The following is a 27,235-nucleotide window of genomic DNA, read 5'->3' as shown; positions in this document are numbered from 1 at the left end:
AACTTTAACCCAGATAGTCAGGCAAACAAGCCAACATCTGAGAAGCGACAAGAGTGTACAGAGGTTAACGCACAGACTACGGCCGCAGGGTCGGGAGTCGAACCCTGACCTTGCTGCGTGCTCACTGGGTGAGGCCGAGCAGACCGCTTAGCCTCTCTGTGCCTGAACTGCCTCGTCCAGACCTGCAACGAGGACAGCCTGCCCACTCTGGGGTTGTCTGTGAGGTTACACAAGTTAGGGTCTGTAAGGAGCTCGGAGCAGCACCTGGCACAGTGTAAACACTGTGCAGACGAAAATAAGGCAGCAAGTAAGCCCCTGGATGCATTTCCTGCTACAGGAACAAACAAGGGGATTCCCAATTCCAGAGGGGGCTGATCTCTGACACAAAGAAAGTGGGGGACATCTGCCCTCTGCACGAGGCTTCAGAGAGCTGTTCTGCTGTCTGTCTCTAACACGCCACCATGGCTGACTCTTCAGAAGCCCAAGGAGCACTGAGGAATGGCACCTACCGTCGATGTGGGAGATGGGAATGCTGGCGTCATCGGCGTCCTGCCGCGTCCCGGGGGCCTGCAGGGCGCTGGCTTCCTGGACGAAGTCAGACGCCTTGTCCGTGTATGAATACGGATTCGCCACCAACGTCAGGAGGACCTGAGCATTGAAGAGTCAAGTGGGAAGTGTTTAGACAGTCACAGGTGGGATGAAGTGCCCCTAGAAGTCACAGGTAAAATAAAGGGAAGAGCAAGAATCTTAACAGGCCTTAGTAAGAACAATACTTTTGCTGCCAAGTTTTAAAAAAAACTTTCTGTTGTAGAACTTAAAAAAATTATCTCCTTTTCACACTAGACTATTGCTTTTAATACTAATTTTAGTATACCACTGTGGGCTTCCCTGGTGGCTCAAATGGTAAAGAGTCTGCCTGCAGTACAGGAGACCGGGGTTCAAGCCCTGAATTGGGAAGATACCCTGGAGAAGGAAATGGCAACCGACTGCAGTATCCTTGCCTGGAAAATCCCATGGATGGAGGAGCCCAGCAGGCTACAGTTCATGAGGTCGCAAACAGTCGGACACGACTGAGCGACTTCACTTTCACTTTAGTGTACCACTAATCCCTCCTGTGAAAACGAATGCCCCAAGGGAAGTTAAATAGCACTCAGTGATATATTCCCATTTTACAGATGGTAAGACTAAGTAGTTTCTCATGTCTCAGCAAGAGTTAGGCAGTGAGCCAGGAAGAGAGGCCTCCTAACCGCCTAAGAAACACCTTAAATACACTGGGGGTCACTGAATGTATCTCCCTGAGCGCTCCTCTACACAGGAGACAGGCGCTCACTCGTTCCAAAAACCGGATCACGGCCTCCTTGCTCTCCTCCGCCGTGTCATCCAAGTGCTCCAGCCACAGCTCCAGCTCCGGCCAGGTGTGCTCAAACACGCCTGTGTCCCGCAGGATCTGTTGGGAGGCAGACAGTGGGGGTAAGTCAGGGTGGAACCCCGCTGAGGTCTTGGTCTCCTTTTGACCCCCGGGAAGTGCACATGGGGCCGAAGTTCCATCTGGCTCTCCTCCGTAAGCTACAGCTCGGAACAGCACTCCCCTCTGCCAGCGACAAGAGGTGGCTCTGGGCTCCATCACGGAGAACGCAGCCCCTCGCCTTGCTATTTATTCCTTCCCTTCGACTTCTAAAACACCCAGCTGCCACTTGCAAGTCTGACTTTCAAGTTGGACTTGATCCTCAGCCTGTGTGAGATTCCTCAAGACAGGGAGCCAACCAGCTGCACCATCTCAGCGTGGCCCCTCTAAACCCAGGCCTGGGCCGGAAGTACTGCTGTTTCTAACAAGGGGAGAATGTGTTTCGAGGCAAGACTTGGTGAAGTCACAGCCCCACGTGGTCAGATGACAGGACTTGGGGTCTCAGGAGTGCGAGCCCCACACCGAGGGAGAGCCTGGCAGGCCGCTCCACCCACATGCAGGGAGTGGTCGTGAGATCACACATCCGCACAGGCGTGCAGAGGCCAGAGGTCAAGACCCAGACGTTCTCGTCCTCCGGGCAGCTCATGTGAGGGTCAAGTGCCAGAGAGACAACTGGCACTTCTACGAAAGGTGAAGTCTTTGTACCCTAAACTTTTCTCTAGTGGTTCTGATAATGAACCAGTTAATGAATCTGCCTGCAATGCAGGAGACCTGGGTTTGATCCCTGGGTTGGGAATGGCAACCCACTCCAGTATTCTTGCCTGGAGAATCCCTTGGACAGAGGAGCCTGGAGGCCCCAAGTCCTTGGGGTCGCAAAGAGTCGGACACGACTGAGCGACTAAACTACCAAACACAATGAATGTGATTTTTGTAGCAATTCCCCCGTCGCCCACCCCCCTGACAAAGCAGAACCAAGGAATTGGATTTCCCAGCACTGCAGTTAAGACCTAAAATAGCTCTGGAAAACAAGGTCAAGTGTAAGAAAGGAGAGACACCAACAAACTCATCTCCTTCCTCTAACTTAGGTGACACCTGGGCTGTGGTGATGGAGAAGGCAATGGCACCCCACTCCAGTACTCTTGCCTGGAAAATCCCATGGATGGAGGGGCCTGGTAGGCTGCAGTTCATGGGGTCGCTAGAGTCGGACATGACTGAGCGACTTCACTTTCACTTTTCACTTTCATGCACTGGAGAAGGAAATGGCAACCCACTCCAGTGTTCTTGCCTGGAGAGTCCCAGGGACGGGGGAGCCTGATGGGCTGCTGTCTATGGGGTCGCACAGAGTCGGCCACGACTGAAGCGACTTAGCAGCAGCAGCAGCAGCAGGGCTGTGGTGAAGGCCTAGGTCAAAAGGCTGAGGCCCTAGAGATGAAGACCGAGGCACTGCCTACTAAACTGGTCCCCAGAGGGTGGGAAATCTAATGCTTACTGAGCCCAGATCACATGTCATTTCTTCTGTAGTTCTAGCTTTGTTATCCCCATTTGCCTCGAGAAAACTAAGTTCGGAGAGGTTAAGCAGGAAGTCCGACGCCCCCTGAAGGAGCGGAACCAGGGATCAAAGTGCTGGCTTTCCCCACTTCACCAGGCCGCCTCTCGGGAACACAACCAGGTGAAGACAGAATAAATTACAGCTGCCATAAAACCCTCTCTCCTTAAATTATGTCAGTCCTAATACATTCTTAATTCAGCGAAGAAAGATTATGCGAAATGCTTCCAGAACTAGGAACTGGTATAGAAAAGGCTCACCTTCACAATCAGAAGTTTGGTTGATGACTTGAGCTGTGAATGGCCACTGGTCACAAACATTTTCATCAGTAAGTAAAACACCGATCGTTTGCCTCCAATGATTTCTGCATCTGGGCCTTCCTGGAGTTTGAATGACAAAGTTATAACAGGGGTCACTGCTGCTGAGTGAACAGATACTACAGGCGCAGGCTTCTCTCCAGCCTCTCGCCTCATCTCAACCAGCCCTTGGCAAGCCTGCCGGGACGTCAGACACGAGGAACCTCGGGAGTGAGCAGGCTCGGCCTCCTAGTCCCCGACAGCAGCGGCGGCAACAATAGAGTCACAGCAGGAAGCAGGGGCCCTTCGGGTGCTTCACAGACGCAGACTCGCTTTATCCTCCCGACAAGCCTGAGCTGGGGATGACTGTCACTCCCTTTTCACACGTGCGGACACGGAGACACAAGGAGGTTAACAGGCTGTTTTAATGACTGAGGTGGGACTCAAGCCCGGGAGCCCTGGCACAGATGCAGCTCCGGCCAGAGGCTGGTGGGGAACCACACCACCCGGGGCTACCTGACTCCACCTAATGCTGTACATGCTGCATCTCAGCAAGACACCGGTGTGATGTAACTGGTCCCTTTATACACGATTCAGACTCTCAGAGGCTTCTGGGCTTTGAGCACATGGAGCTCCAGATGCTGCCCAGACTCTGTGTTTTCCTGGGGAGTCCCTACAGCCCCGATCTGAGCCCCTGAGGAGCTGGCATTCACAAAGCCCAGCAGACCCTTATTAAAAGCAAAAACTGAAGCACAGGCTATGAACTACTATGTTAATACCAGCTCTTTCGAGACAAGAGGGCTCTCTGCTCACTTTCCAACTAAATCAGTGAGATCTCAATGGTCCGGGTCAGCTGGGATGATAAACCAAACACCCCAGATGGCCAGAGGCTGGTGGGGAACCACACCACCCGGGGCTACCTGACTCCACTTAATGCCGTAGTCCTGCAGTCCAGGCAGTGACTTCACCGGGTTGAGAGCAGGTTCTGGGCCACACTCCCCGGGTCCCTCCTGGGCCCCCCAGGACCCCAGAAATCTCCTAACCACTCTGCGCTCCAGCTGCCTTTGTCTGGGAGTGGCGGTCAACGAGACGACACGTAGAACACGCGTGCCAAGACTGGCGCTAAGTCCTGGATAAGCACTATTCTAGATGTGACACAGGTGAGCTGGAGAGAGGACTTAGGGGAAGCACAGAGCCCCGTGCACAGCCTTCCTGCACCTCTCTGCGAGTTCCACCTCTAACAGTGCCAACGTACATTTCCACACCGACGGTTCCTTGCAAGAGCTCATGGAAGACCTGAGTCATTAAAACAAGTCATCTGAGCTACTGAGATACACCCTTATCGACAGAGCTTAATTTGACCTCGTCATTTTCCCTCCCTGGACAGGGCGACATAGCATCCTGTATTTAAACACATGGATGAACATCTCTTGCATCCTGAGTCCCCTTTATCAGTCAACATTACGTTCTCCAGAAAGGGCTAGGAGACGCTATCACAGACACGGACAGCAGCACCAGCAGCCTTTTCTCCACCAGCCTCAACCCTCTCCTGCCTCGGTGTCTATCTCCAGCTCCGTCTTGAGTCGTTCCAGGATGAGGACGAAAGAGAAGAAATGTATTTTGTTTCTTTCCAAAAAGGTTTTAAAAGGGCCAGAAAAATATAAAAGTCCTGTTAGAAAAACACAAAAACTCGCAGTATGCGGCAATGATGTCTTTTCAGTAAGGACAGCTAAGCACGTTCATTTGCAGAGTCAAGATATTCCTGGCTCACAAATCCAGACCTGGCCTCTGCGTGGAGGTTTTGCTCTAAGAGGAGAACCGTGGATGTCCTCCTCTGAAACTCGCGGTCCGGGTTCTGATCCAGCTAGAAATTCCCAGACAACCGCCCAGCCTGCAGGGGAACTAAGGCTGCAGGGCGGGCTCTTGGCCTCTTACCTGGGCCTTTAACCACAGAAACTTGCTGGCGGGCAGTTCCAGGGCCACCTTGAGAATGTGGTACTGCAGAAGCGGGGGCACCTCCTCCCGCAGGCCCTCCTCTGAGATGACCCCTGCGGGCGGACAAGAGGAAAACAGACGAGAAGTCAGGGGCGGGGGAGGCCTGGCTGCTGAGGCCCCGGCCACGAGGATCCGACGAGGAACTGTTGGTGGAAACAGGTGGAAAGGCGTGGGGCTCAGCCCACCCTGCGCCCACTCTCCTGTCCACGCGCCTCAGACCCCCCTGACCTGCGGTCACCCCAAACCTTTCACTCAAGAGCTGGGACGCCTCTGGGGCCCAGGAAGCCCTTCCCTGCGCTCGGCCACAATGACCACCCCGACAGCTGGAAGCCCCTCTGCACATGTTCCTCCATACAGTCTCCTGCCAGTGCGACCCCTGGTGGGGGACACGGGCCTTGCTCCCTGGACAGCCAGCATCTTATGCACAGCCTGTGGCCACCAGTACCCGAGGCGGGGTCCTCAGCCCCTGGCCTCATTTCTGGGTTAACCATTTACTTGGGAAGGACACGGTGAGTAAACACTCAGTGGCCACATTCTAGCAAATCTCATCTTCTCAGGGCAAGAGAACTTTCTGCCTTCGAACCATCAAAAACTTAACTGTAGCTTTTTGAATAGGACTATTTCAACAACTTAGATAAATTCCAAGACTGATTATTTCTGCAAGTCTTTCTCCGTCGGCCCAGTTATGAAGTCAGTTTTAGTAGACAAATTCTTCCATCAAGGAAACGTGGCCGGACAATGTTACTTCTATAAGATGTGGTTGGAACCTGAGTCAAATCTGAGTAACTATGTCAAAAGCACGTGTGCACAGGGACCTCCTTCTCAGGGGCTCTCATTTCTGCACCCCTTTTCCTTTGAAAAGAAGATTTATAATCAACACCACATAATCTCATCTATGTGGCTTCCCAATGGTAAAGAAGAATCTCATCTATATGGTACTAGTGGTAAAGAACCCGCTTTCCAATGCAGGAGACGTAAGAGACATAGGTTCGATCCCTGGGTTGGGAAGATCCCCTGGAAGAGGCCATGGTAACCCATTCCAGTGTAATGCCTGGAGAGTCCCATGCACTGAGGAGCCTGGCAGGCTACAGCCCATGGGGTTGCAAAGAGTCGGACACGACTGAAGCGACTTGGCAAGCAATCTCATCTATGGATCACCCCTGGCAGACAACTCAGCCTGGCTGGCTTCTCCCTTTTCTCTCCTGGTGCTGTTAAGTGTTCATCTGATATTTCTATAAAGAAGACCGGCACTGATCCAGAAGAAAACAACCAGGCCAGTGGATCACACAAGCCGGCCAAACCGCCCACCAGCCTTCCCGGTCCTCTGCCCTGGGGACCTGGTTTATCTGCGGCCCCTTCACCCCCACGGGGAGGCCCAGCGGAGGGGCACCTGCCGTCGCTCAGGACGCACCTTTCAGGAGCTTGCTGAAGTCAAAGTTGTACTGCATGACCACGTGCGGGACCACCTTCTGGTAGAGGCAGATGACCTGGAGCAGCACGGCTTTCAGAAGAATGGTTTCTGCATCATCTGAATCAGAATTGAACAGTGTGAATAGGAAACCCCCTCGTTCTCTGTCCTCAATCAGTAAGCAATCCCATTACAGTCAACTGCATGCGGAACACCGAGGCTGCAGACAGATGCCCATGGAGCGAGATTTAGGGAGTCAATGTGGTAAAGAAGTCAAGATGCTCAAACAGGCTGGGTCTAAATCCCCACTTCACTGCTGTGACCCTAGGCAGGGTAAAGCTACTCGGGCTCTCTGTGCTTCAGGGTCCTTGTCTGAACAAGGGGGACACGCAGCAGGGCCTACCCCCCACAAAGCCGAGAGAAGGATTAGACAGGACAGAGACACAAGACACAAAGCACCACGCCTTGCCAATGCCAAGGTCTGAGGCAACGCGTCTTACTACCCGGGGGTAATGTTCTACTCGCAGAACAGAACAGTGTCCTACGCCTGACGCCACCCTCCACCCACCGGAAGGCCGAGCACATGGCATCTATCATGCAAGGGTTGAGAGAGATGTGCGTGGTGCTTGCATAAAGCTTGAGTACATTTCTAACAGATGTTGAAACCCAAAGTATAATGCTAGGCTCCTCCTTCTCACTAAGCCAAAAAGGACACAGGATTCTTTCAGAGTCAGAGAGGCCTTCACAAGCTCCCCGGGAGAGGAGGCTCCCAGGCTGCCTGGGCCAGCGGTGTCTGCAAACAGCCCTCACCGCTCTCGGGAGCCACGCAGGGAGCAGCGGTCTTGCTGGCCTTTTTCTTTCCTTTCTCGTCATCCTGTTCTGAATCCTGCTTCCTGAGAGACTGCCAGACCCAGATGATGGCATTCAGGTCTGGTAAAATCTGAAAGGAAACAAACAAAACAAAAAATCAGTCACATTGAGAGGAAGAGAAACAAACTGATCCCACTGATGATGAGAAGAAAAGAGCAGGGAAGAGGGGCCAGCACACACGAGTGCCTAAGGGAGAGACCCTGGCCTCTGGGAGCTTTGTTTTGGGGTATAAGTCCCCGAACTGAGCCCGGTAAGGATCTGGTGAACACACAAGGGCATGCTCAGTCGCTCACTTTGTCTCTGACTCTTTGTGACCCCATGGACTGTTGCCCACCAGGCTCCTCCATCCGTTGGATGAAAACACAAGTACTGATCATTAAAAGACACCCCTAAAGACTCGCTCACCAGAGCCAGATGTTGGGAACTAAGCAATTCACCCTCAGAACTGGCTGCGGGCACCCTGCCCAGCAAGCCTGTGGATGGCCCTTCTGGACGGTCAGCCGGGCCATGGATGCTCAGGCTTCTTGCTCATCAGACCAAGCCCGGGGAAGAGGGAGCAGGCTGCCCGTCGCTGCGGCCCCAGCGCGGCCAGCGTGCAGCAGCAGGGAGGGGAGCGAAGCGGTGCAATGGTTCCTAAGGAGACCAGAGGTCCCAGGAGCAACCCCCACTTCCCTTCACTTCACCCCCACCCTCTGCACCCCCGAGCTCGTCTCTCCCAGCTGCTGTGCCACCTGTAAGGAGAGGCCATGCCTGGCTCCGGGCCTACCTTGCTCAGAGCTTCTCTGAAGAGCTGCACGAAGTCTTCCATCATGGTGGCCGTGTAGACACCCGACTCCTGCCAGGCCTCTTTATTCAGGCAGTGCTCGATGGTCTTTAAGGCTCTCTTCAAAATGACGGCAACAAGGGATAAAGCTGTGTGTTTCACGGATACGCTGTCCAACTGGGAAGAAAACAGAGTTGAGTCCACAAACATCTTTGGATGGCCCTCGTGGACCCAGGGCACACTGGCCTTTCCTGGGGGCCTGCTGGCCTCTGCCCGCTTGACCTCCTGCAGACCTGACAGCAGCAGATGCCGGGAGGCTGGTTACTAAAGGAGAGGAGTCTGATGGTTACTCCTGATTTTTACTCCACTGTCTGCTTTTGATAAGTCTTCTCTGACAACCGCCGGGCTCACACGGATAATCTGTCAGTGCAGCCGACACCCCACCAGGACCCGAGCAGCCCCTGAAGAAGCACTTCTCGTCAGCTGCAGAGATGATAAGCAAATGTACCGGGCACCTGGGTCTGAACAGCCACCTCCAAGCTTGCCTCAGCCCCCACCCCAGGCCGCCCACACCCGGACTCTCTACTTGTATTCAGATGACAGCCAGGAGACCTCACTAGCTGCAGAGACTGAGTAAGGCTCAAGAGCTTGTGCTATCACCACCAAGGGGGAAGGCGAGGCCCCTGGTGACGGCGGTGTGCCCTGGGCCAGCAGGAGCGAGGACATCTCCTGGGCACCGGGGAGACACGTTCCATCGCAGGCCCAGGCCAGCCCACCACACTGCCGTCAGCCCCAGCGGACCCCCAAGGACACAGAAGCCCAGGGAGCACCGGGTAGGATACTGTAGCTTAAGAGTCAAGTAGAATTAACAAGGTTTTCTGATGGCCGCTGCTAAGTTACTTCAGTCATGTTCGACTCTGTGCAACCCCATAGACAGCAGCCCACCAGGCTCCCCTGTCCCCGGGATTATCCAGGCAAGAACACTGGAGTGGGTTGCCATTTCCTTCTCCAATGCATGAAAGTGAAAGTGAAGTCGCTGAGCATGTCCAGCTCTTCCCAACCCCATGGACTGCAGCCCACCAGGCTCCTCCATCCATGGGATTTTCCAGGCAGGAGTACTGGAGTGGGGTGCCATTGACCTTCAGTCTAATAACACCCCAGGCCCCTAGCATTCCAATCAGCTGGTGTCTCATTTTATATGGGCGTTGTACACTCAAGAAGGGCTACATTAAATGCCCTGAACCAATAACCACTCCCACCCCGTCATCATTTCAAAGGCAGGACCGAAATGAGTGCTCAACATGTATATCCAACGGCTTGGAGCACAAAGCTTGGACAACAGCCTGAGGCCTTATTTCTGAACAGCCCTCTAATTTCCCGTTTGTAAAACGAGCTCACTCTTTTCTTTCTGGTTCTAAAATCTATGCTATTAAAATTTTATAGATAAAACTGTAATGAATAGAAGGCAAATGTCATTCGACAACCCGTACACACACACTCCTAACTCCACCCCCAAGACACACCTGTTGCTGTGTCACGCACGTGAACACAGGTACAGCTGGGAAAGGGCCACGGACGGGGAGACAGAGCCTCAGCTTCCCCTTCGCTGGCCCTGGGCCTGCACAGGACAGTGGCCTTGGCCTCGGGAAGAGAGGAGGACGTGTCCTCTAGCCTAGCCCAAGGCCGCCCCATGTGGGCCATGAACACCCCAGGGGCACAACTCCTCTGTCCTGGAAGTGAGACAGCCTTTGACATCCCAGGCCGCCAGGGACAGACCGGGGTCAGCTCAAAGCGGAGAGGAAATGCAGCCAGCCATCACCTCCCACCCACAAGAGGCAGCGTCAGACATCCCCCTCTCAACTCAACTTTTTTGCAAGTCTCTTGGGATAAACTATTTTGTGTCTCATAAAACAGATGGGCAAGCTAGCTGGGTCCTAACTCTGGTTCTGGGATTTGGCCACCAGAGCAAACAAGCCATCCTGCCAGGTCCCATCCAGGCTTCTTCTGTCCACTCCGCACACCCCACCGCTCTCTCTCAGCACCATCCCTGGACGGGAGCAAAAAAACTCTCATCCCACAGTACAATCCGAGGAGTTGGGGCCACTTTACGGCAAATGCCCCGTGGACACCGGGTCCAACCAACGCTTTGTGACCCACAGCGGCGGACCCTGGTCTTCTGTGTTCACACCCCAATCAGCCTACCTGAAACACGGGGACTCCACCCGCCCCGAGGAAGCCCCAAGTCCTGCACCGCTCTGAACACCTGGCCTCTGCCAGGTGGGTCTTGAGGCAACCCAGGTTTATGAGGGGTTGGCAGGAGCCAGAACCCATGCGTGCATGCGTGCGTGTTAATTTGCTTCAGTCGTGCCTGACTCTGTCCGACACTATGGACCATACACAGCAAGGCTCCTCTGTCCTTGGGGATTCTTCAGGCATGATACTGGAGTGGGTTTCCATGCCCTCCTCCAGAGGACCTTCTCAACCCAGGGACTGAACCCGCATCTACTCATGGTCTCCTGCATTAGCAGGCGGGTTCTTTACCACCAGCGCCACCTGGGAAGCCCAGGATCCATGTGCTAACAACTCATGGCAGGTTTGGCTAAGGCCATGATGCTACGGTGAACAAGGCATGGGCTCCTCACAACATGGCTTCTGCTGGGACTTGGAGCTTTATGATAAACGAAGACACAGAATCTAAGGATCAAGTTTTTCCATGAACACGTCCTCCCCAAACTCCTGAAACAGCTGGGCCTCAAAGTCAATGTTCCCCAGGAAAGTTAGCACTATTTGTTTAAAGCTCAGAAGAAAGGATTTGCCAGGCAAATGTCAGGCCCACTCTGTCCAAAGATCCTCAAGTAATGAGACTTCAACGCGTGACACTGGGCTGCAGATGAGCACACGTCCTCTCCTCTGATTCCACCCCCTGCTCCCCCCCGCCCCCTATCGACAAAGGCCCAGAGCCACACAGGATCCTGCAGCCCGCTCAGTGCTGCAGAAAGGCAGGCATGTGCCTTGGGCCCCAGGGCCCCGTCCCCAGGCGAGGGGACACATGGGAAACCCCAGAAGCACTGACAAAAGACAACCCAATACACATAGGCCAGTATTCTCAGCACAGTGGCCGGCATGGCCGGGGGGTGAGCGGGAGGGTCTGGAGGCAGGGTCCCCACTCACATTCAGCGCCTGCGTGAACATGATCTTGTTGCACACCAGAGGCGCGGTGGTCACCATCACCATGGCCAGGAGCCGAGGCAGCGGGATGAACTCTCGGGTCTGAAACGCCCGGGAGATGTCCGGCTGGGCAGCGTAGATCTGGGAAAGGGACGACAGAGAAGTTAACTTCCAAACCTGAGTCTAACGGGAGGCTCCCAAGAGTGAAGCCGCTCCGGGGAAACAATGACAGTAACAAAGGCCCAAGGCTCGCCACAAGGAACAGGGTCTGGAATGTCGACCCCCGATTCCACTGGTTAGAGACCATAAGACTATTCCTGGGGGCAGTGACCATCAAAGCAGAGTTTGACTGGTGGTCTGGGGAGCCTGTTAAAACCTCTGATGGCAAACAAGTCACAACGGGATGACTTACTCCCCAGTTATGGCACCTGGCAAATTATGTCGGCTTTTTAGCACTTCATGACAACCCTTTGCGTAGGGATATTTTATATCAAGGTAAAACATATTTACAGATGACCACACTGGACCTCAATGAGGGGAGCTTCCCTCGGACTGCAAGGCTAGAAGGCAGACTCTAGCCTTGAGACTAGGGAGTCCTAGAGACGGCAAGACTACCATCCAATCTGCAGCGGCCATACACCTGCCCCTCCCCGTCCCACTCCAGAGTGCGGCCGGGGCAGCTCGACAGGGGCAGGGCCACGGAGATACCATCACCAAAGTTGGGGGCAGAGTGCCCCCGTCTTGTCCCCAGTACACAGGCGGACCGCACACACAGGTGTTCAAGGAAAATGATGGACTAAGTTTGTTTTGCAGATAACCCGCTGCCCAAGTCCAGGCACAAAAAAAAATAATTCCAGGTGTGTTATCACTGCGTGCTCAGTCACTCAGTTGTGTCCGACTCTGCAACCCCATAAACTATAGCCTGCCAGGCTCCTCTTTCCATGGGATTCTCCAGGCAAGAATACTGGAGTGGGTTGCCATTTCCTTCTCCAGGGGATCTTCCCAACCCAGGGATCAAACCTGAGTTTCCTGGGTCTCCTGCATTGGCAGGTGGGTTCTTTACCTACTGAGCCACCTAGGAGGCCCCATGTTATCATGAGCCAGACCATAAGGCTGAGAGAAGGGGCGATGGTGAATGGAAGGACTTGTGGCAGGTATTTCCACTGATAAACGAGGGGAGGCTGACACCCATGATCAGATGGAAATTTACTCATATCCACAAGACAGACCACCAAGACACAGCTTATTTCAAGTTGTTCTAAGAACTTGAAATGGCAATCTTTAAATAGCCATGCTCCTTGGCTTGCATTTCACAGTCAGGCATTTGCTAATTCTAGTCCAACTGTGGCTAAACTCATCAAGATCACACTCGAAGTGAAATCTGGATGAAGAAAATGAAATTGGCTTAACAGATTCAGCAGCATAAACCTCAGAATGCAGCTCAGTGAAAAGAAAATGTCCCTAGAAGAAAAAGACCACTGAATTAACATCATCTAGGACTGATGCTGAAGCTTAAAGCTCCAATACTTTGGCCACCTGATGCGAAGAGCCAACTCAATGGAAAAGACCCTGACACTGGGAAAGATTGAGGGCAAGAGGAGAACGGGGCGACAGAGGATGAGATGGTTGGATATCATCACGGACTCAATGGACATGAGTTTGAGCAAACTCAGGGAGATAGTGAAGGACAGGGAAGCCTGGCACGCTGCAGTCCACGGGGTCGCAGAGTCAGACACAACCGAGCGACTGAAAAACAACAAAAATATGCCGGAAGGACGGCTGAAAGAAGTTTCTGATCCTGCAGTTTATCAGGATGTCACCCAACCTCCCATCCTTGCCACCCCAACTTCTCACACTTCACCCACGGCCCCATGAGGCAGACTTCGAAATGCAGGGGTCGTCACCTTGTTCAGCAGTCTGATGTTATTTGACCAGGTGGACTTCAGCCTTGGGAGAAAGGAGAACGTCACTTCCTTGAAGTACTTGTTCAGTAGGTCCGGGCACACTTTCAGAATGTTCACCACCAGTTCAGCAACCAGCTCGTCATCTGCTGCGGTTTTCAAACCCAGCAGGAAGTGCAGGAGAGTCAGGTTTCCTCCTCTGTCACAGAAAGACAGAAGAGAGAGGGGTGAGCGGGGGGTTTTCACAACACACCGAGCACTCAGGATGATGGGGGCAGGTCCTCGGAACCCGCGAGTAAACACAGCGTTTTATGTTGTGACGCGGTGATGGGCAAATTTCACTTCTGGTCAGTTTCCCTCACAGTATAGAGTGAGATGTTCTCATGGTCTGTGGGGGTCCTGCTCTCCACCAAAGGGCCTGAACTTCACTCCTGTACTTCTTCAGCTTGCAGGACTTCCCCCACCAGGGATCAATCCATGACCCCTTTGTTGGAAGCACAGAGTCTTAACCACTGGACCACCAGGGACGTCTCACTCCCCTACTTTTGAATAGCTAAAAAAAGTCTCTCCTTTGTCCTGTTTCCGACCTCTCCTTCCCTCCCTCAAGTTCAACTGACTTTCAGAGAAAAGGAAGAAACCCTTTCTCTCTGAACCCACAGCATAAAAGCAATTTTAAAATTTCCTTTTGAGATTTTACTGACCTCTTTCCTCCAACTACGGGCTTCCCTGATAGCTCAGATGGTAAAGAATCCACCTGCAATGCAGGAGACCCTGGTTCAATTCCTGGGTCCAGAAGATCCCCTGGAGAAGGGAAAGGCTACCCACTCCAGTATTCTGGCCTGGAGAATTCCACGGACTGGATAGTCCATGGGGTCACAAAGAGTTGGCCACCACTGAGCGACTTTCTCTTTCACTTCCTCCAACTACACATGAAAAAGCACATATATGAAGACGTATGTGCACATTAAGTAAAAAATACAGAGGCATGCATTTTCCTTTAAAAAGATTACGCTGGGTCTCCCTGGTGGTTCAGTGGTAAAGAATCCGTCTGCCAATGCAGGGGACGTGGGTTCGATCCCTGGTCTGGGAAGTTCCCACATGCCATGGAGCAACTAAGCCTGTGTACGTCAACTGCTGAGCCTGTGCGCCCTGGAGCCCATGCTCCACAGAAGAGAAGCCACTGCGACGCCAAGCCCTTGCACTGCAACTAGAGAAAGCCTGTGTGCAGCAACAGAGACTCAGCCCAGCCAAAAATATAATACATAAATAAATAAGATCATAGACAAAAATAAGAAGATTACACTTTTCCCCCATGAAGTGCTCATGAAATGCCACAGTCCAGAGTGCCATAAAATTATTTCTAGAACTTAGCCAAGTGGCACAGAGTCCTTCTACAGGTCTTCTGTTTCCCGTTTCTAGCTTATTTCAAATTCCTACACCTTCACTTAGCAGCCAAAAGAAGCTAGTGTGGGGTGGTGGCAATCTACTGTATGAAAACACTTGAAACTTGTCTCAAAGTGGGCAGTTTTCAAAGATGTAAGATGGTAAAAACAGGAAAACTTACAGACTTAAAACCTGCACAAATCTGGGCACCTAGCCCAGGATCTATGCAGTTAAGTGGGTTTTATCCCCAGAAACATTTTTGTATCAAGCTTGTCCCTGGAAGTCATAATATCCAGGAAAAAACTCAAAATCGGCCTCACTGGTGTGTCATGTTGATGGCTTGTGGGACCATCGGTTTTGGAGCCCCTTAAAAACTCACCAAAACTAAGATGCAATATGATACTTTACAGATAATAAAGATTTTTCGAAGTTTGAATTAGAGAGTAATTTTGATCAGAAAGCTATCCTTTAAAAAGCTTAACATTCTTAACAGGAAAATTTCATGAGCAAAACACACTTTGTGCTTTCAAATGCACAGAACGTTAAATCTGCAAAGCATGCCAAAAATATGGCACACACACACACAATTTTAATCAACGATGTAATAAAATGAACAACATTTACAGAATTTCCAGCGTGTGCCAGATACTGCTCTAAGCAGTTACCACACACTCTCTGAGGTGCGTGCTAATTGTATCTCTCTCTCTTTTATTTTTTAAACAGATGAGGCAATACTGGCAAAGAAGAGGAATAACCTGCTGAGGTCTCTGAGGCACTCCAGAAACTGTTCTCTGAACCTCCACGGCAGGGCTCAGCAAGCTCTGGCCCGCCGCCTGCCTTTGTCAATAAAGCTTTATTGGAACATGGTTACACCCACTCGTTTATTCATGTTGTGGCTGCTTGGGTACCACAATGGTCTACTGAGTGGCCACAGTAGGGACAGCATAGCACACCGAGTCTGACATACTTAACTACCTGGACCTTTAGAGAAAAAGTTGGCCAACCCTGGCCTATGCTAAAATGCCTCCCTATGTGCACTGTCCTAGACTCTGGGGATTCAAAACAGACTAGCCAGGACCTCTTTGGTGGTCCAGTGGTTAAGAATCGACCTGTCAACGTAGGGGACGTGGGTTTGATCTCTGGTCCCGGAAGGTCCCACATGCTGCAGAGCAACTGAGTCCACACACCACGACTACTGAAGCTCTTGTACTTAAGAGCCCAAGCTCCACAACAGGACCCTGCAATGAGAAGCCCACGCACCACAACTAGAGAAAGCCGTCACACAGCAACAAAGACCCAGCACAGCCAAAAATGAAATAAAAACAAAAACAAAAACAGACTAGCCTCTGTTCTCACCGATTCTTGCCTATCAGATAATGAACAAGCAAACAAATATGCAAAGTGGTGATAAGTCGCCATCAGAAGCAAGAGCCAGCAAGGACGGTGAGAGTGGAAGGTCTGTCTTCGGGAAGAGTTGCCAGGGAAGGCCTCTCTGACGTGGCGACATCTGCACGGAGACCAGCAGCACACAAGGGAGCTGACGGCCACTGGGAAGCCAGGCATTTCAATTTTCTCAAAGCTTTCCATTAACACCCCACAAGCAAAACCCCTTCATCTCTCCTAAGCACAAATATTTGCCTTTGGCCCATGGCTGAAAAATTTTACATCAACCACCGCTTATTTAAACAGACCCATGACCACACATTGATTCAATATGCCCATGAAATGATCATCTACTTTATGGGTTTCCTTCATAGGAAAAAGGCATTTTTCAGCATGTTTATATTAGACTATAAAAGTCTGTTCTTACATCTCAGCAAGAAAACAAGTTTTCTCTCACTGATGACAGAAAAGCTACAATATCACCAAAACAAAGTTGAAAGATTTAGAAATGACATGGCAAGTTAATGCATAATAACTACAGAATCTAAACAAGTACAAAGCCACAAACAGGGAGAAAAATTCTCACTAGGTTAATCCCATTATGAGGGAATCAGTCATTGCCTGACTGGTGGAAACCAAAGCAAACCAACTCTATTCTTATAAAAAAATGTCAAGGAGATAAAACTGAGGGTCACTCATGATGACTAGAAAATATGTCCGATATTTTTACTGTCAAATGGGAAAAAAGCAGATTGACGAACGATATATCTAATAGTAGGGTATTTTGGTTTAAAAATTAACACAGATATGTATTATAGGTTTACAGAGAATGTCCAAAAGAACATAATCGAAACCATTAGCTGTGGACTTCATGCTTCCTTACCAATGAAATGCTATCGTAATGCTGCAATATGAAATAAAAGGCAAGAAGAAAACTCTGAAAGCCTGCTCGCTAGCAGCCGGCTCTGGGGAGAGGGGGACTGTGTGGCTGTCAGGAGTGTGGGCTGGGAACCAAGGCCTTCCAGGTTCCAACCTGAGCTCCGCCACTTACAGGGTGAGTGACCTGACCTCTGCGGGCCCCTTTCCCTCATCTGCAAAACTGGCGTAACAACGGCAGCCACCAAGCACTGCAGGGAGGCCCCCGGGAGGGCCCCTTGTCTCTGGATTTATTCTCAGATTCATCTGGTGCACTGTCCCCAAGTGGACACAGCACCCTCCTGGGTGAGACGCCTCACGCTGTGTGTCTAAGTCAACTCCCCTGAGACTCTGCCCTGAGTGCCCACAACGAACAGGAACCGTCTGAGTCCTATTCCAAGTTCACCCCCAAAATGAGTCAGGTATCGTCTAAAATGCTAGTTCTAACCCCTTATACTTCTATCACTTGACAGATCCCCACAGGAAGTCATGGATGTGATGGCCTCTGAGAACTCACACTCAGGATGCACACAGGCTCCAGCCTTACCTGCCCAAGGTACCGAGAGATGCGTCGTAAAAATTAATCCCATGCTTGAGCGAACAGCATAGATCCATCAGGAAGTTATGAACAAGCTCTCGCACCATGGTCTTCCCTGCGTCTTTAGCAGAAGTCTATGAAAGTTTCAAAGACACTCAATGACCATCCAAGCTTCATAAGCCTTACTAACAACTACAGGGTAAATGCTGGACAATAGCACATGACTCAGATTAAAAGCAAATCAGAAAACATTTTAAATTAAACACTTGGTAGAACTGTGGTGCTAGAGAAGACTCTTGAGAGTCCCTTGTACAGCAAGGAGATCAAACCAGTCAATCCTAAAGGAAATCAACCCTGAATATTCATTGGAAGGACTGAAGTTTAAGCTCCAATACTTTAGCCACCTGATGCGAAGAGCCGACTCACTGGAAAAGACCCTGATACTGGGAAAGACTGAAGGCAAAAGAAGGGGACAACAGAGGATGAGATGGTTGGATGGCATCACCGACTCAATGGACATGAATGTGAGCAAACTCCGGGAGAGCATGGAGGACAGAGGAACCTGGAGTGCTGCGGTCCATGGGGTCACAAAGAGTCGGACATGAGTTAGCGACTGAACAACAGCAATGATAATTCAAAAACAAAACTGCACAAAAAGGAGAAATACCAATTAAAACTTAAAAGTGCTCTGATATGTGGAATTTGAACAAGATAAACAAATAAAACAATAATAATTTTTTCCTCACAGAGAGCAGATTGGTAACTGTTAGATATGGGGGTCAAGAGACTGGGGAGAATGGGTCAACTGTGGGTTTTTTTGTTTGTTAGTTTGTTTTTCAGTTTAAATAAACTGAATTAAAATTTTCCTTTTTAAAGTTGAACAAACAGGGGGCTGCTGGCACCACAAGAAACTACAGATAACTTTTGAGATTTTCTGTCGTCTCTGATTATCTCTGAGCACTGTACAGTACTTCTTAGTGCAGCCCTGTGAGCCTGGCCGGGCAGACAGGATTGCATTCTTTCGACGAAGGAGCAAACTGTGGATGAGACGCTGAGGTCAGCACCGAGACAGGAGGTACATAGCAGGTCAGTCTTGGGACCCCAGTAGCAAAGATTCTGTTTACAGCACATGCTTTATTTTTTCTAAGCTTGCTCTTGCTTTTGCATTGTGATACTGCAGCAGAAGACGGAAACGTTTGGTTGTTGCCCCGTTCCTGGCACAGAGCTCCTAAAACCCTTGCAGTTTTCTGAGTGATGGGGGCGAGTGGAACATCTCACATGGAAATCCTGAATCCCTCAGAATTTCCTAGGTGACAGGAACATCTTTCATTCTAACGAGGCAAATCTTAACAGGCCCCAGGAGAGGTTCAGGATGGAGTCTGGACACCAGACTACCAGTAACGAGAGCATCACTTAATGCCCCGATTCTCCGTGTCCTCACCTATGCGATAGAACCGTTAGGGACTGCCCTGGTGGTCCTGTGGTTAGGACTCTGCGCTTTCACTGCCGGGGTGCAGGTTCAATCCCTGGTCAGGGAATTAAGACCTCATAAGCCACACAGTGCAGCCAGAAAGCAAAAACAAAACTCTTGAGAGGGGCAAGTTTAAACCTGTATTTTCAAACAAGCTTATGAATGACTTAGTTTCTCTTGCTCTTTTGAATAAAATTCCACAATTGGGAGCGTTCTTATGAAGCCCCCGGGGCTTCTTGGTTATGGAACGTACAAAACATGTGCAGAACAAGGACACAGGCAGGTTGTGGAGATAAAAAGGGGTACAACAGTGGGCTCTTGAGAGGTTAACTATTACAGAGTTAACAGGAAGTCTGAGCCTTCACTATTCTGGCCAAGTTCATGTTCAGAAACGCCCTGAGAAAAATCAAAATAAGGAAAATTCAAAGGTACGGAGGCCTTAGATCCTCATGAGAGTGACTCTTCTTACCTAGTACTTGGTGCTTCCCAGGTGGCACTAGTGGTAAAGAACCCCCCTGCCAACGCAGGAGAGGCAAGAGATGGGGGTTCGATTCCTGGGTCCGGAAGACCCCCTGGAGTAGGAAATAGCAACCGACTCCAGTATTGTTGCCTGGGAAATCCAACGGGGAGAGGAGCCTGACGGGCTACAGTCCATGGGGCCGCGAAGAAGCGGACACGACTGAGCGACTGAGCACGCACACAGAGCAAACTATCCTCGTCAGCGGGTGAGGAAGCTGACGCTCCCTAGATTCCAGGCTCCTAAAGCAGAAGCAACAGGCCTTGAAACTCTGATGACTGGAAAGATGTGAAAAGAACAGATGGGAGAGGAGAGGTAAGCAAGGAGGGAGAGAGTGGGAATCCACCCTCTATCTAAGGCTACCACGCAAACACTGCAGGGAAAATGAACATGCCCTGCAGCTAAATGGAATAACAGTTTGCTTATTAAAGAAAAAGACAAAAAAAAGCTTAATATGATACCTCGGAGATTAGAAAAGATTTTACTCTAATTAAAAGAGTCATATTGTGTCTAGGTAGATAATTAATATAACCACAGGCCAAAAGAAACAGATCAGACAGGGGGACTTATTTTTTAAGGCAGGTGTATGCATAGATCATGGTTTTGTGTGCGCACGCATGCTCAGCCGTGTCATATTCTTTTGTGATCCCAGGGACTGTGGCCTGTCAGGCTCCTCTGTCCATGGGATTTCCCAGGCAAGTATACTGGAGTGGACAGCCATTTCCTCCTCCAGATCTTCCCAACCCAGGGATCGAACCCACGTCTCCTGAGTCTCCTGGATTACAGGCAGATTCTACACCACCTGAGCCATCAAGATACTATGTATAGATGCTTCAGTCTCCCAGCTCAGGGTATCTCACGCTAACAGTGACACCAAGCGAACCCCAGAGGTTGTACCTCAACGCTGTCCAGGCTCACGTCGACAATCCCCTTCCAGCTGTAGAGAGATGCTATGTGGTTCAGCACTTGTCCAGTGAAGAAACGCACCTTCTGGGTCTTTGTGATATTTTTATTGTGAACTACCTGAAAACAATAGAACAAATGGCTTTCAGGGAAACTGATTTTTAAAACATGTTGGATTTCATCATTATAAAAATAATATAGACTTGTGGTAGAACACTTAGTCAGAAAAAGAAAAAAATGTAAAGAGGAAAACAAAATTCATCAATATTGTCACCTTCCTGGACACCAATAGCTTACAATTTGGTATATTTCCTTTCAGCCTCTGCCCCTCCCCACAACACACACAAAATATATACATGTGTATATATTAAGTGTATTGGGTTTTTATTGGGGTTTGGGTTTTTTTAACTTCTTTGAAATTATATATAGCTTTGTACCTGCTTTATTTATGTAGCATGAACTGTCTCCACATCATTAAAAATCCTTTAGAACATCATTTTGGAGGGCTGATCATCATTCTATCCTAGGAGTGACCGTAAGTCATGTACCCATTCCCCAGGTGGGTACAATCAGGCTGTTTCCATGAGCAGCAGCCTGCACTGCGTCCCTACCTATGCACTTGGAATGGTGTACAAGTTCTCAGCTCCTCCCAACCTAGCCCCCAGCCCGGATCTCTGAGGGCTTATGAGTTATTTCAAATCCATTCCCTGGGTGATCCTGAAGCGACTCCCCAAACCCCCACCTCCAGGTTGATACACATTTTCAAGACCTCTGACATACACACTGCCAGACCTGCTGTCTTCCAGAGGGGCCATAACACTTCCTCCAAGGGAGCACCTGATTCTTTGCTGGCGCTGAGTATCAGGTCTGAAAAGTCAAGGCCAACTTGGTAGGTGAAAAAACCTGTAATCTCATGACTTGCTCTGCTTTGAATCCAGGAACTTTTTCAACCTCAGTACTACTGACATCTGGGGACAAATAACTGTTGTGAGAGGCTGCCTTCTGTACTACAGGACGCTGAGCAGCCTACAGTGGTTGCTCGACCTTGGTCTCTGCTCACCAGATGCCAGTCACATTTCTCCGGTTATGACACCCAAAACTTGCCAGATGGCCCGCGGGGGACAGAACTGTGCCCAAGTTGAGAAGCACTAGATGCTATGTGCTCACGAGCCCCTTTTCACATGGGCTCCCAGCTCACAGCCTTTGGACAGCTTTTTTTTATTTGGGGAGGGTCACAGAGTTTTTCTCATGGATCACGGAAGGGGCTTCTGTGTCAAAGACAGCGATCCTTTCAGCAAGTTTTCAGATTTCTGCAAGATGCTTATATAAGGCAGAATATGGAAGATGACACAAAATAACATTTTGTGTTATTATATAACACAACACAGCATGCTAGGTGTGTATGTGAAAAAGGGCTGTCATTTTCAGCTCGCAGTCACCCCAGTGGCTGCCTGTGGAATGGGGTGGGGGGTGGGGAAAGCGGGTAGCAGGTTTTCTCCTCTTGTAAGGAACGGCAGCTGTAAGCTTCAGGATTACTCACCACCACCAAGTTCTTGCTTAAGAAACAGTTTCCCATCCAACCCACTCAACAACCCGCATCACCTACGAGGTCGTGGCTCTGAAGTCCTGCCAAAAAAAACACCGGAACAAGCACGTGACAAGAATGTGATCACCAAACACGTACCTTTGTCTTCAGTGTGGACAACAGAATACTGATGGTGGAGATCCTATCTTCCTTGATGCCTGAGCTAAAAATGCAAGGAATAAATTCTGAAAGTAAAAAGTTGCAAAGCGTTAGATTCAAAAATACTTTGAATGGGAACAGATGAGAGAGCATTACCTCTTAAAATTGTACTTAAAATGGTACAGCAAACAATGCCATTGACTTGCCCCCTCCCCCTGTTTTTTTTCAGGTTTTGTCTTTTTTAATTACACAAGTTCACAGCAGGAAAAACTATTTTTGTGACATAGGAAAGAAATAGCTAAAAGCAATACAATGAGTGAGCCATTCAAGTTCAACAGTTCTTTGGTTCTATCTTCCCTTTCTTTTTTCACATTGACTTCAGTAAAGTTAATACTAACGGTTTGAAAGAGCATGTATAGTATGATTAGTTTTCCAAAGTCTCACTCTTCGCTTAGACCAGTTCAGAGATGTATTTAAAATGACAGTTTCAAGAGACACAGATGTATAGAACAGTCTTTTGGACTCTGTGGGAGAGGGAGAGGGTGGGATGATTTGGGAGAATGGCATTGAAACATGTGTAATATCATATATGAAACAAATCGCCAGTCCAAGTTTGATGCAGGATACTGGTTGCTTGGAGCTGGTGCACTGGGACGACCCAGAGGGATGGTACGGGGAGGGTGGAGGGAGGGGGGTTCAGGATGGGGAACACGTGTATTCCTGTGGCGGATTCATGGTGATGTATGGCAAAACCAATACAATATTGTAAAGTAATTAACCTCCAATTAAAATAAATAAATTTATTAAAAAAAATAAAATGACAGGTGTCACTTTACTGACTGGCGTAGAACTGGACGGATTTATTTGCTTTCTCTCCCCAAGGACTCGGCCTTCCGTAGCTTGATGCTCTGGCATTACTGACATACGGTGACACCAGCAAAAAGCAACAAGCCCATTACAGTTTCTCTTGCTCTATACGTTCTTCATGAGCACATATAGTTTCTTCAAAGGCAAATTCATTATTCTTAAAAAAAAAAACAACCAGAAAATACCAGATAGAAACTTAAAATCAACCATAACACCACTACCCAAAAGTTCATATTGAGTAATGTCTGGGTTCCCAGTTGACTGTTAACCTTCTGGTATGTCCATATTCTGTTAAACTTTTAGTAAAATGGGATCATATTTTACCAGTTTTATAACGGAGTTACACCCAATCCTATACCCTTAAAAAATCTGGTATCAGTAAGTATATTTCTATATCCTTTTTGATAGCTGCATTCCTCCTTATGACCAGTGCTCAATTTGCTCAGTCCCTTGCTGGTGGGTAGTAAGGAGTCCGATTTTCAGCTAATAGAAAAAGATGTCTCCTAACAAAACCTCTACTCAACTCCTTAATTATTCCCTTAGGATAAACGGCTGGACGTGGAATGGCTGGCCCAGCCCAGCCGCCCTGCGGAAACTTTAACAGAAGTGCATCCTTGCCCCTTTAGCAGTGTAGACGGATGACACCAAAATCAGTGTCCTCCGCTTAATAAAAGCCAGACACTGAGAAGACGCGGGGGAAGATTCTGAAGAAATGCCCGACCCTGGAGGCAGAGGGCATCCCACGCAGGCTGGCCACAAGCAGGACCTGGGCACGACACCACGGGAAGGAGGTGTGTCCTCCATGGGGCTGCAGTCTGGGCGGCCACCCGGCCCCAGGCTGACCACCTCCAGGGACCCGCACCCACACCTGCTCGTGAGTGGTCTCGGCAGCCTGCCCTGGAGGGGACCCAGGTCTCCCATGCCTGGGGGAGGGGGGGAAACGGTTGCAGGCCCCATGCTGTTCTCCTCCCACGAGTCTCAGGGCCCCATCTGAGATGGCAGGCACTCCTCACCCACAGACAGGGCTTGACCCCGGGGGTCTCACTGGATGACGACCCTCTCTGTGCTGCCATCCACGGTCTTGAGAAAAAAGCTGGTGGCCCTAATGGATGAAACCATGCCAAGCCTCACTCTAGGGAGACCGGCACCTGCCGGAATTCTCTGAAGCTCGATTTCTGATATCCTGCTCACACCAGGCATTAAAAAAATACACAACTACTAAGAGAAGCTTGGTAGCCAGGGCTATGAATCTGCGTCCTTTCTGGAGCTGTAAAGCCTCCCTTGTTCGCATGCTGCAGTCCATGGGGTCGCAAAGAGTCAGACACCACTGAGCGACTGAACTGAACTGAAGTTTGCATTTCTCCTCCATTAGGCTCACTCAGCACCCAGCTAGTGCAACAGAGACCCCTCTGTCTGCACTGACCAGCGGCTTTCAAGCCACGGTAACCAAAGTCTCTCCGCACACACCCCTCACTCCTGTGTGCAAAGCAGCCACAGAGGCGGCTGACTTTTGTTAACCTGCTAAACGCTCAGAACAATCACAGGGAGGCTGGGCCCCAAGACAATGAGGCCCTCCTACCTTTCAAGTCCAGCACTTGCGTGATCGTGCTGTCATCGCCGGCGATCAGAAAGGAAAGCGCGAACTGAATGTAGGCCAGCCGGACGTCATGTACTCCCTGGGGGCGAAGGAGATCGTGTCACACAGGTGTTCACACGCACGACAGACTCACACACACACCCCAAAGGAAACAGGAACACGAGGCTGCCCCCCCATGTCCCGCTCATCCCCCTATCACAGGGTCCTTCAGGCTGGTACTGTCAGAGGGTCGACATCTGGAACCACTGGTCATCTCTTTATGGAAACCAAGGGTTTTTCTTTTGCTCTTTCCCTCTCAAGCTCCTACTCTTCTTTCAAGCCCTCTCTAAATACCAAAGCATAGGTCTCCCCTTCCCCGCCTGTAAGACACACACATTTTTAGTTTAGAGACAGCTCTGGTATACAGCAGAAGATGTTTGGCCTGTCTACACACCATCCGCTCTCACGTCGTGAGATAATAGGTCTCTGTTTTCGAAAATCCATAGATGATGGAAAGGCTGGTGCTGCTTTTGATGAGACACCCATGAGGTGATGTCTGGTTTTTATTAGATGTTAGACATTCACAGCAGACACACAGATGAGGCCACATTACACACGCAGCATGGCCTTCCCAGGACTGCAGTCTGCACTGTCCCCCGGGGGCGTCAGCTGGACCCAGGACAGCATCCTCAACGAGGGCCCAAAGGCCATGACCGACGGCCAGCCCCTCAGGAGCGGCCACGAGGGGCACTTCACCAGTCTCTCCTCTCAGTAGCTTTAAGACAAGCCTGTATCTCACATTCCTGTTTTACACCCAAAGAATCCAGGGCATATGGCCACATACAGCACGTGTCAGCTGGACCTGCACGAGCACAGGGGCCCAGAGCCTCCACTGCTCACCCCGACAGCATTTCCCGAGTTCAGTTATTACAAACTAACTTTAATTTGAAGATAAGAGGTAAGTTAACATCATGGAGAACTACTACCTTCAATGCCTGAAGAGACCGAGGAGTCTCCACCTTCCAGGGAGTCCCATTCACTTAGTGGTGGCAGTAGTGATGGTGGGGGAGTGGGGGGGTGGGGGGGTGAGGGGGTGAGGGGGTGAGCGGGGTGAGGGGGTGAGGGGGGTGAGGGGGTGAGGGGGGTGAGGGGGTAAGGGGGTGAGGAGGGTGAGAAGGGTGAGGGGGGTGAGGGGGTGAGGGGGTGAGGGGGTGAGGGGGTGAGGGGGTGAGGGGAGTGAGCAGGGTGAGGGGGGTGAGGGGGTGAGGGGGTGAGGGGGGTGAGCAGGGTGAGGGGGGGGTGAGGGGGTGAGGGGGGTGAGCAGGGTGAGGGGGGTGAGCAGGGTGAGGGGGTGAGGGGGTGAGGGGGATGAGGGGGTGAGGGGGATGAGGGGGTGAGGGGGTGAGGGGGGTGAGCAGGGTGAGGGGGCTGAGCAGGGTGAGGGGGGTGAGGGGGTGAGCAGGTGAGGGGGTGAGCGGGGTGAGAGGGTGAGGAGGGTGAGGAGGGTGAGGGGGGTGAGGGGGGTGAGGAGGGTGAGGGGGTGAGCAGGGTGAGGGTGGTGAGGGGGGTGAGGGAGGTGAGGGGGGTGAGGAGGAGGAGGAGGGTGATGGGGGTGAGGAGGGTGGTGAGGGTGATGAGGGTGTGAGGAGGGTGAGGGGGTGAGGGGGGTGAGGAGGGTGAGGGGGGTGGGGGGGTGAGGGGGGTGAGGGTGGTGAGGGGGGTGAGGGGGTGAGGGGGTGAGGGGGGTGAGGGAGGTGAGGGGGTGAGGAGGGTGAGGGTGGTGAGGGTGATAAGGGTGTGAGGAGGGTGAGGGGGTGAGGGGGTGAGGGGGGTGAGGAGGGTGAGGGGGGTTGGGGGGTGAGGGGGGTGAGGAGGGTGAGGAGGGGGAGGGGGGTGAGGGTGGTGAGGAGGGGGAGGGTGGTGAGGAGGGTGAGGGGGATGAGGAGGGGGGGAGGGTGATGGGGTTGAGGAGGGGGAGGGTGGGGAGGAGGGGGAGGGTGTGAAGAGGGTGAGGATGGTGAGGCGGATGAGGAGGGTGAGGAGGGGAGGAGGGTGATGGGGGTGAGGAGGGTGAGGGTGGTGAGGGTGTGAGGAGGGTGAAGAGGGTGAGAGGGGTAAGGGGGGTGAGGAGGGTGAGGAAGGTGAGGGCAGTGAAGAGAGTGAAGAAGGAGAGGAGCGTGAGGAGGGTGAAGATTGTGAGGTGGTGAGGAGGTGAGGGAGGTGAGGTTAGGGGGGTGAGGAACGTGAGCAGGGTGAGGAGGTGAGGGGGGTGAGGAGCCCGAGGGTGGTGAGGAGGTGAGGGGGGTGAGGAGCGTGAAGAGGGTGAGGAGGTGAGGGGGGTGAGGGCGGTAAGGAGCGTGAGCAGGGTGAGGTGAGGAGCGTGAGCAGAGTGAGGAGGTGAGGAGGTGAGGAGGGTGAGGAGGTGAGGAGGGTGAGGAGCGTGAGGAGGTGAGGAACGTGAGCAGGGTGAGGCGGTGAGGAGGTGAGGGGGGTGAGGAGCGTGCGGGTGGTGACGGCCCGGATGAGGATGTGGATGAGGAATGGCGATGGTGACGGTGAGGAGCATGGTATCAGTAACGTTTCCTCAGCGCTCATGACTGCCAGGCTCCCTGCCAGGTGCATATCGGTTTTCTCAGTTACAATAAG

At 51.2% G+C, this 27,235-nt stretch overlaps 1 protein-coding gene across 1 annotated transcript in view; it reads right to left on the bottom strand.

Annotated features, from left to right (window-relative positions):
- The window catches only part of URB1 (URB1 ribosome biogenesis homolog), a 78,998-nt gene that overhangs the window by 42,231 nt on the left and 9,532 nt on the right, over positions 1-27,235 (bottom strand). Inside the window, exons 5-17 of the mRNA XM_055567690.1 lie at positions 24,593-24,689; positions 22,147-22,232; positions 20,457-20,582; positions 17,581-17,705; positions 13,356-13,551; positions 11,455-11,592; positions 8,287-8,460; positions 7,461-7,590; positions 6,654-6,770; positions 5,183-5,295; positions 3,212-3,331; positions 1,331-1,447; positions 510-648 (exon numbers count right to left, since the gene is read on the bottom strand). Coding sequence (XP_055423665.1) covers positions 510-648; positions 1,331-1,447; positions 3,212-3,331; positions 5,183-5,295; positions 6,654-6,770; positions 7,461-7,590; positions 8,287-8,460; positions 11,455-11,592; positions 13,356-13,551; positions 17,581-17,705; positions 20,457-20,582; positions 22,147-22,232; positions 24,593-24,689 — 1,678 coding nt within the window. The remainder of the gene's footprint in view (positions 1-509; positions 649-1,330; positions 1,448-3,211; positions 3,332-5,182; positions 5,296-6,653; positions 6,771-7,460; positions 7,591-8,286; positions 8,461-11,454; positions 11,593-13,355; positions 13,552-17,580; positions 17,706-20,456; positions 20,583-22,146; positions 22,233-24,592; positions 24,690-27,235) is intronic.

Source organism: Bubalus kerabau, chromosome 2 (assembly GCF_029407905.1).
Source record: "Bubalus kerabau isolate K-KA32 ecotype Philippines breed swamp buffalo chromosome 2, PCC_UOA_SB_1v2, whole genome shotgun sequence".
NCBI lineage: Eukaryota > Metazoa > Chordata > Mammalia > Artiodactyla > Bovidae > Bubalus > Bubalus kerabau.
The sequence above is the reverse complement of the archived record's forward strand: the minus strand, read 5'-3'. Positions and strand labels throughout refer to the sequence as shown.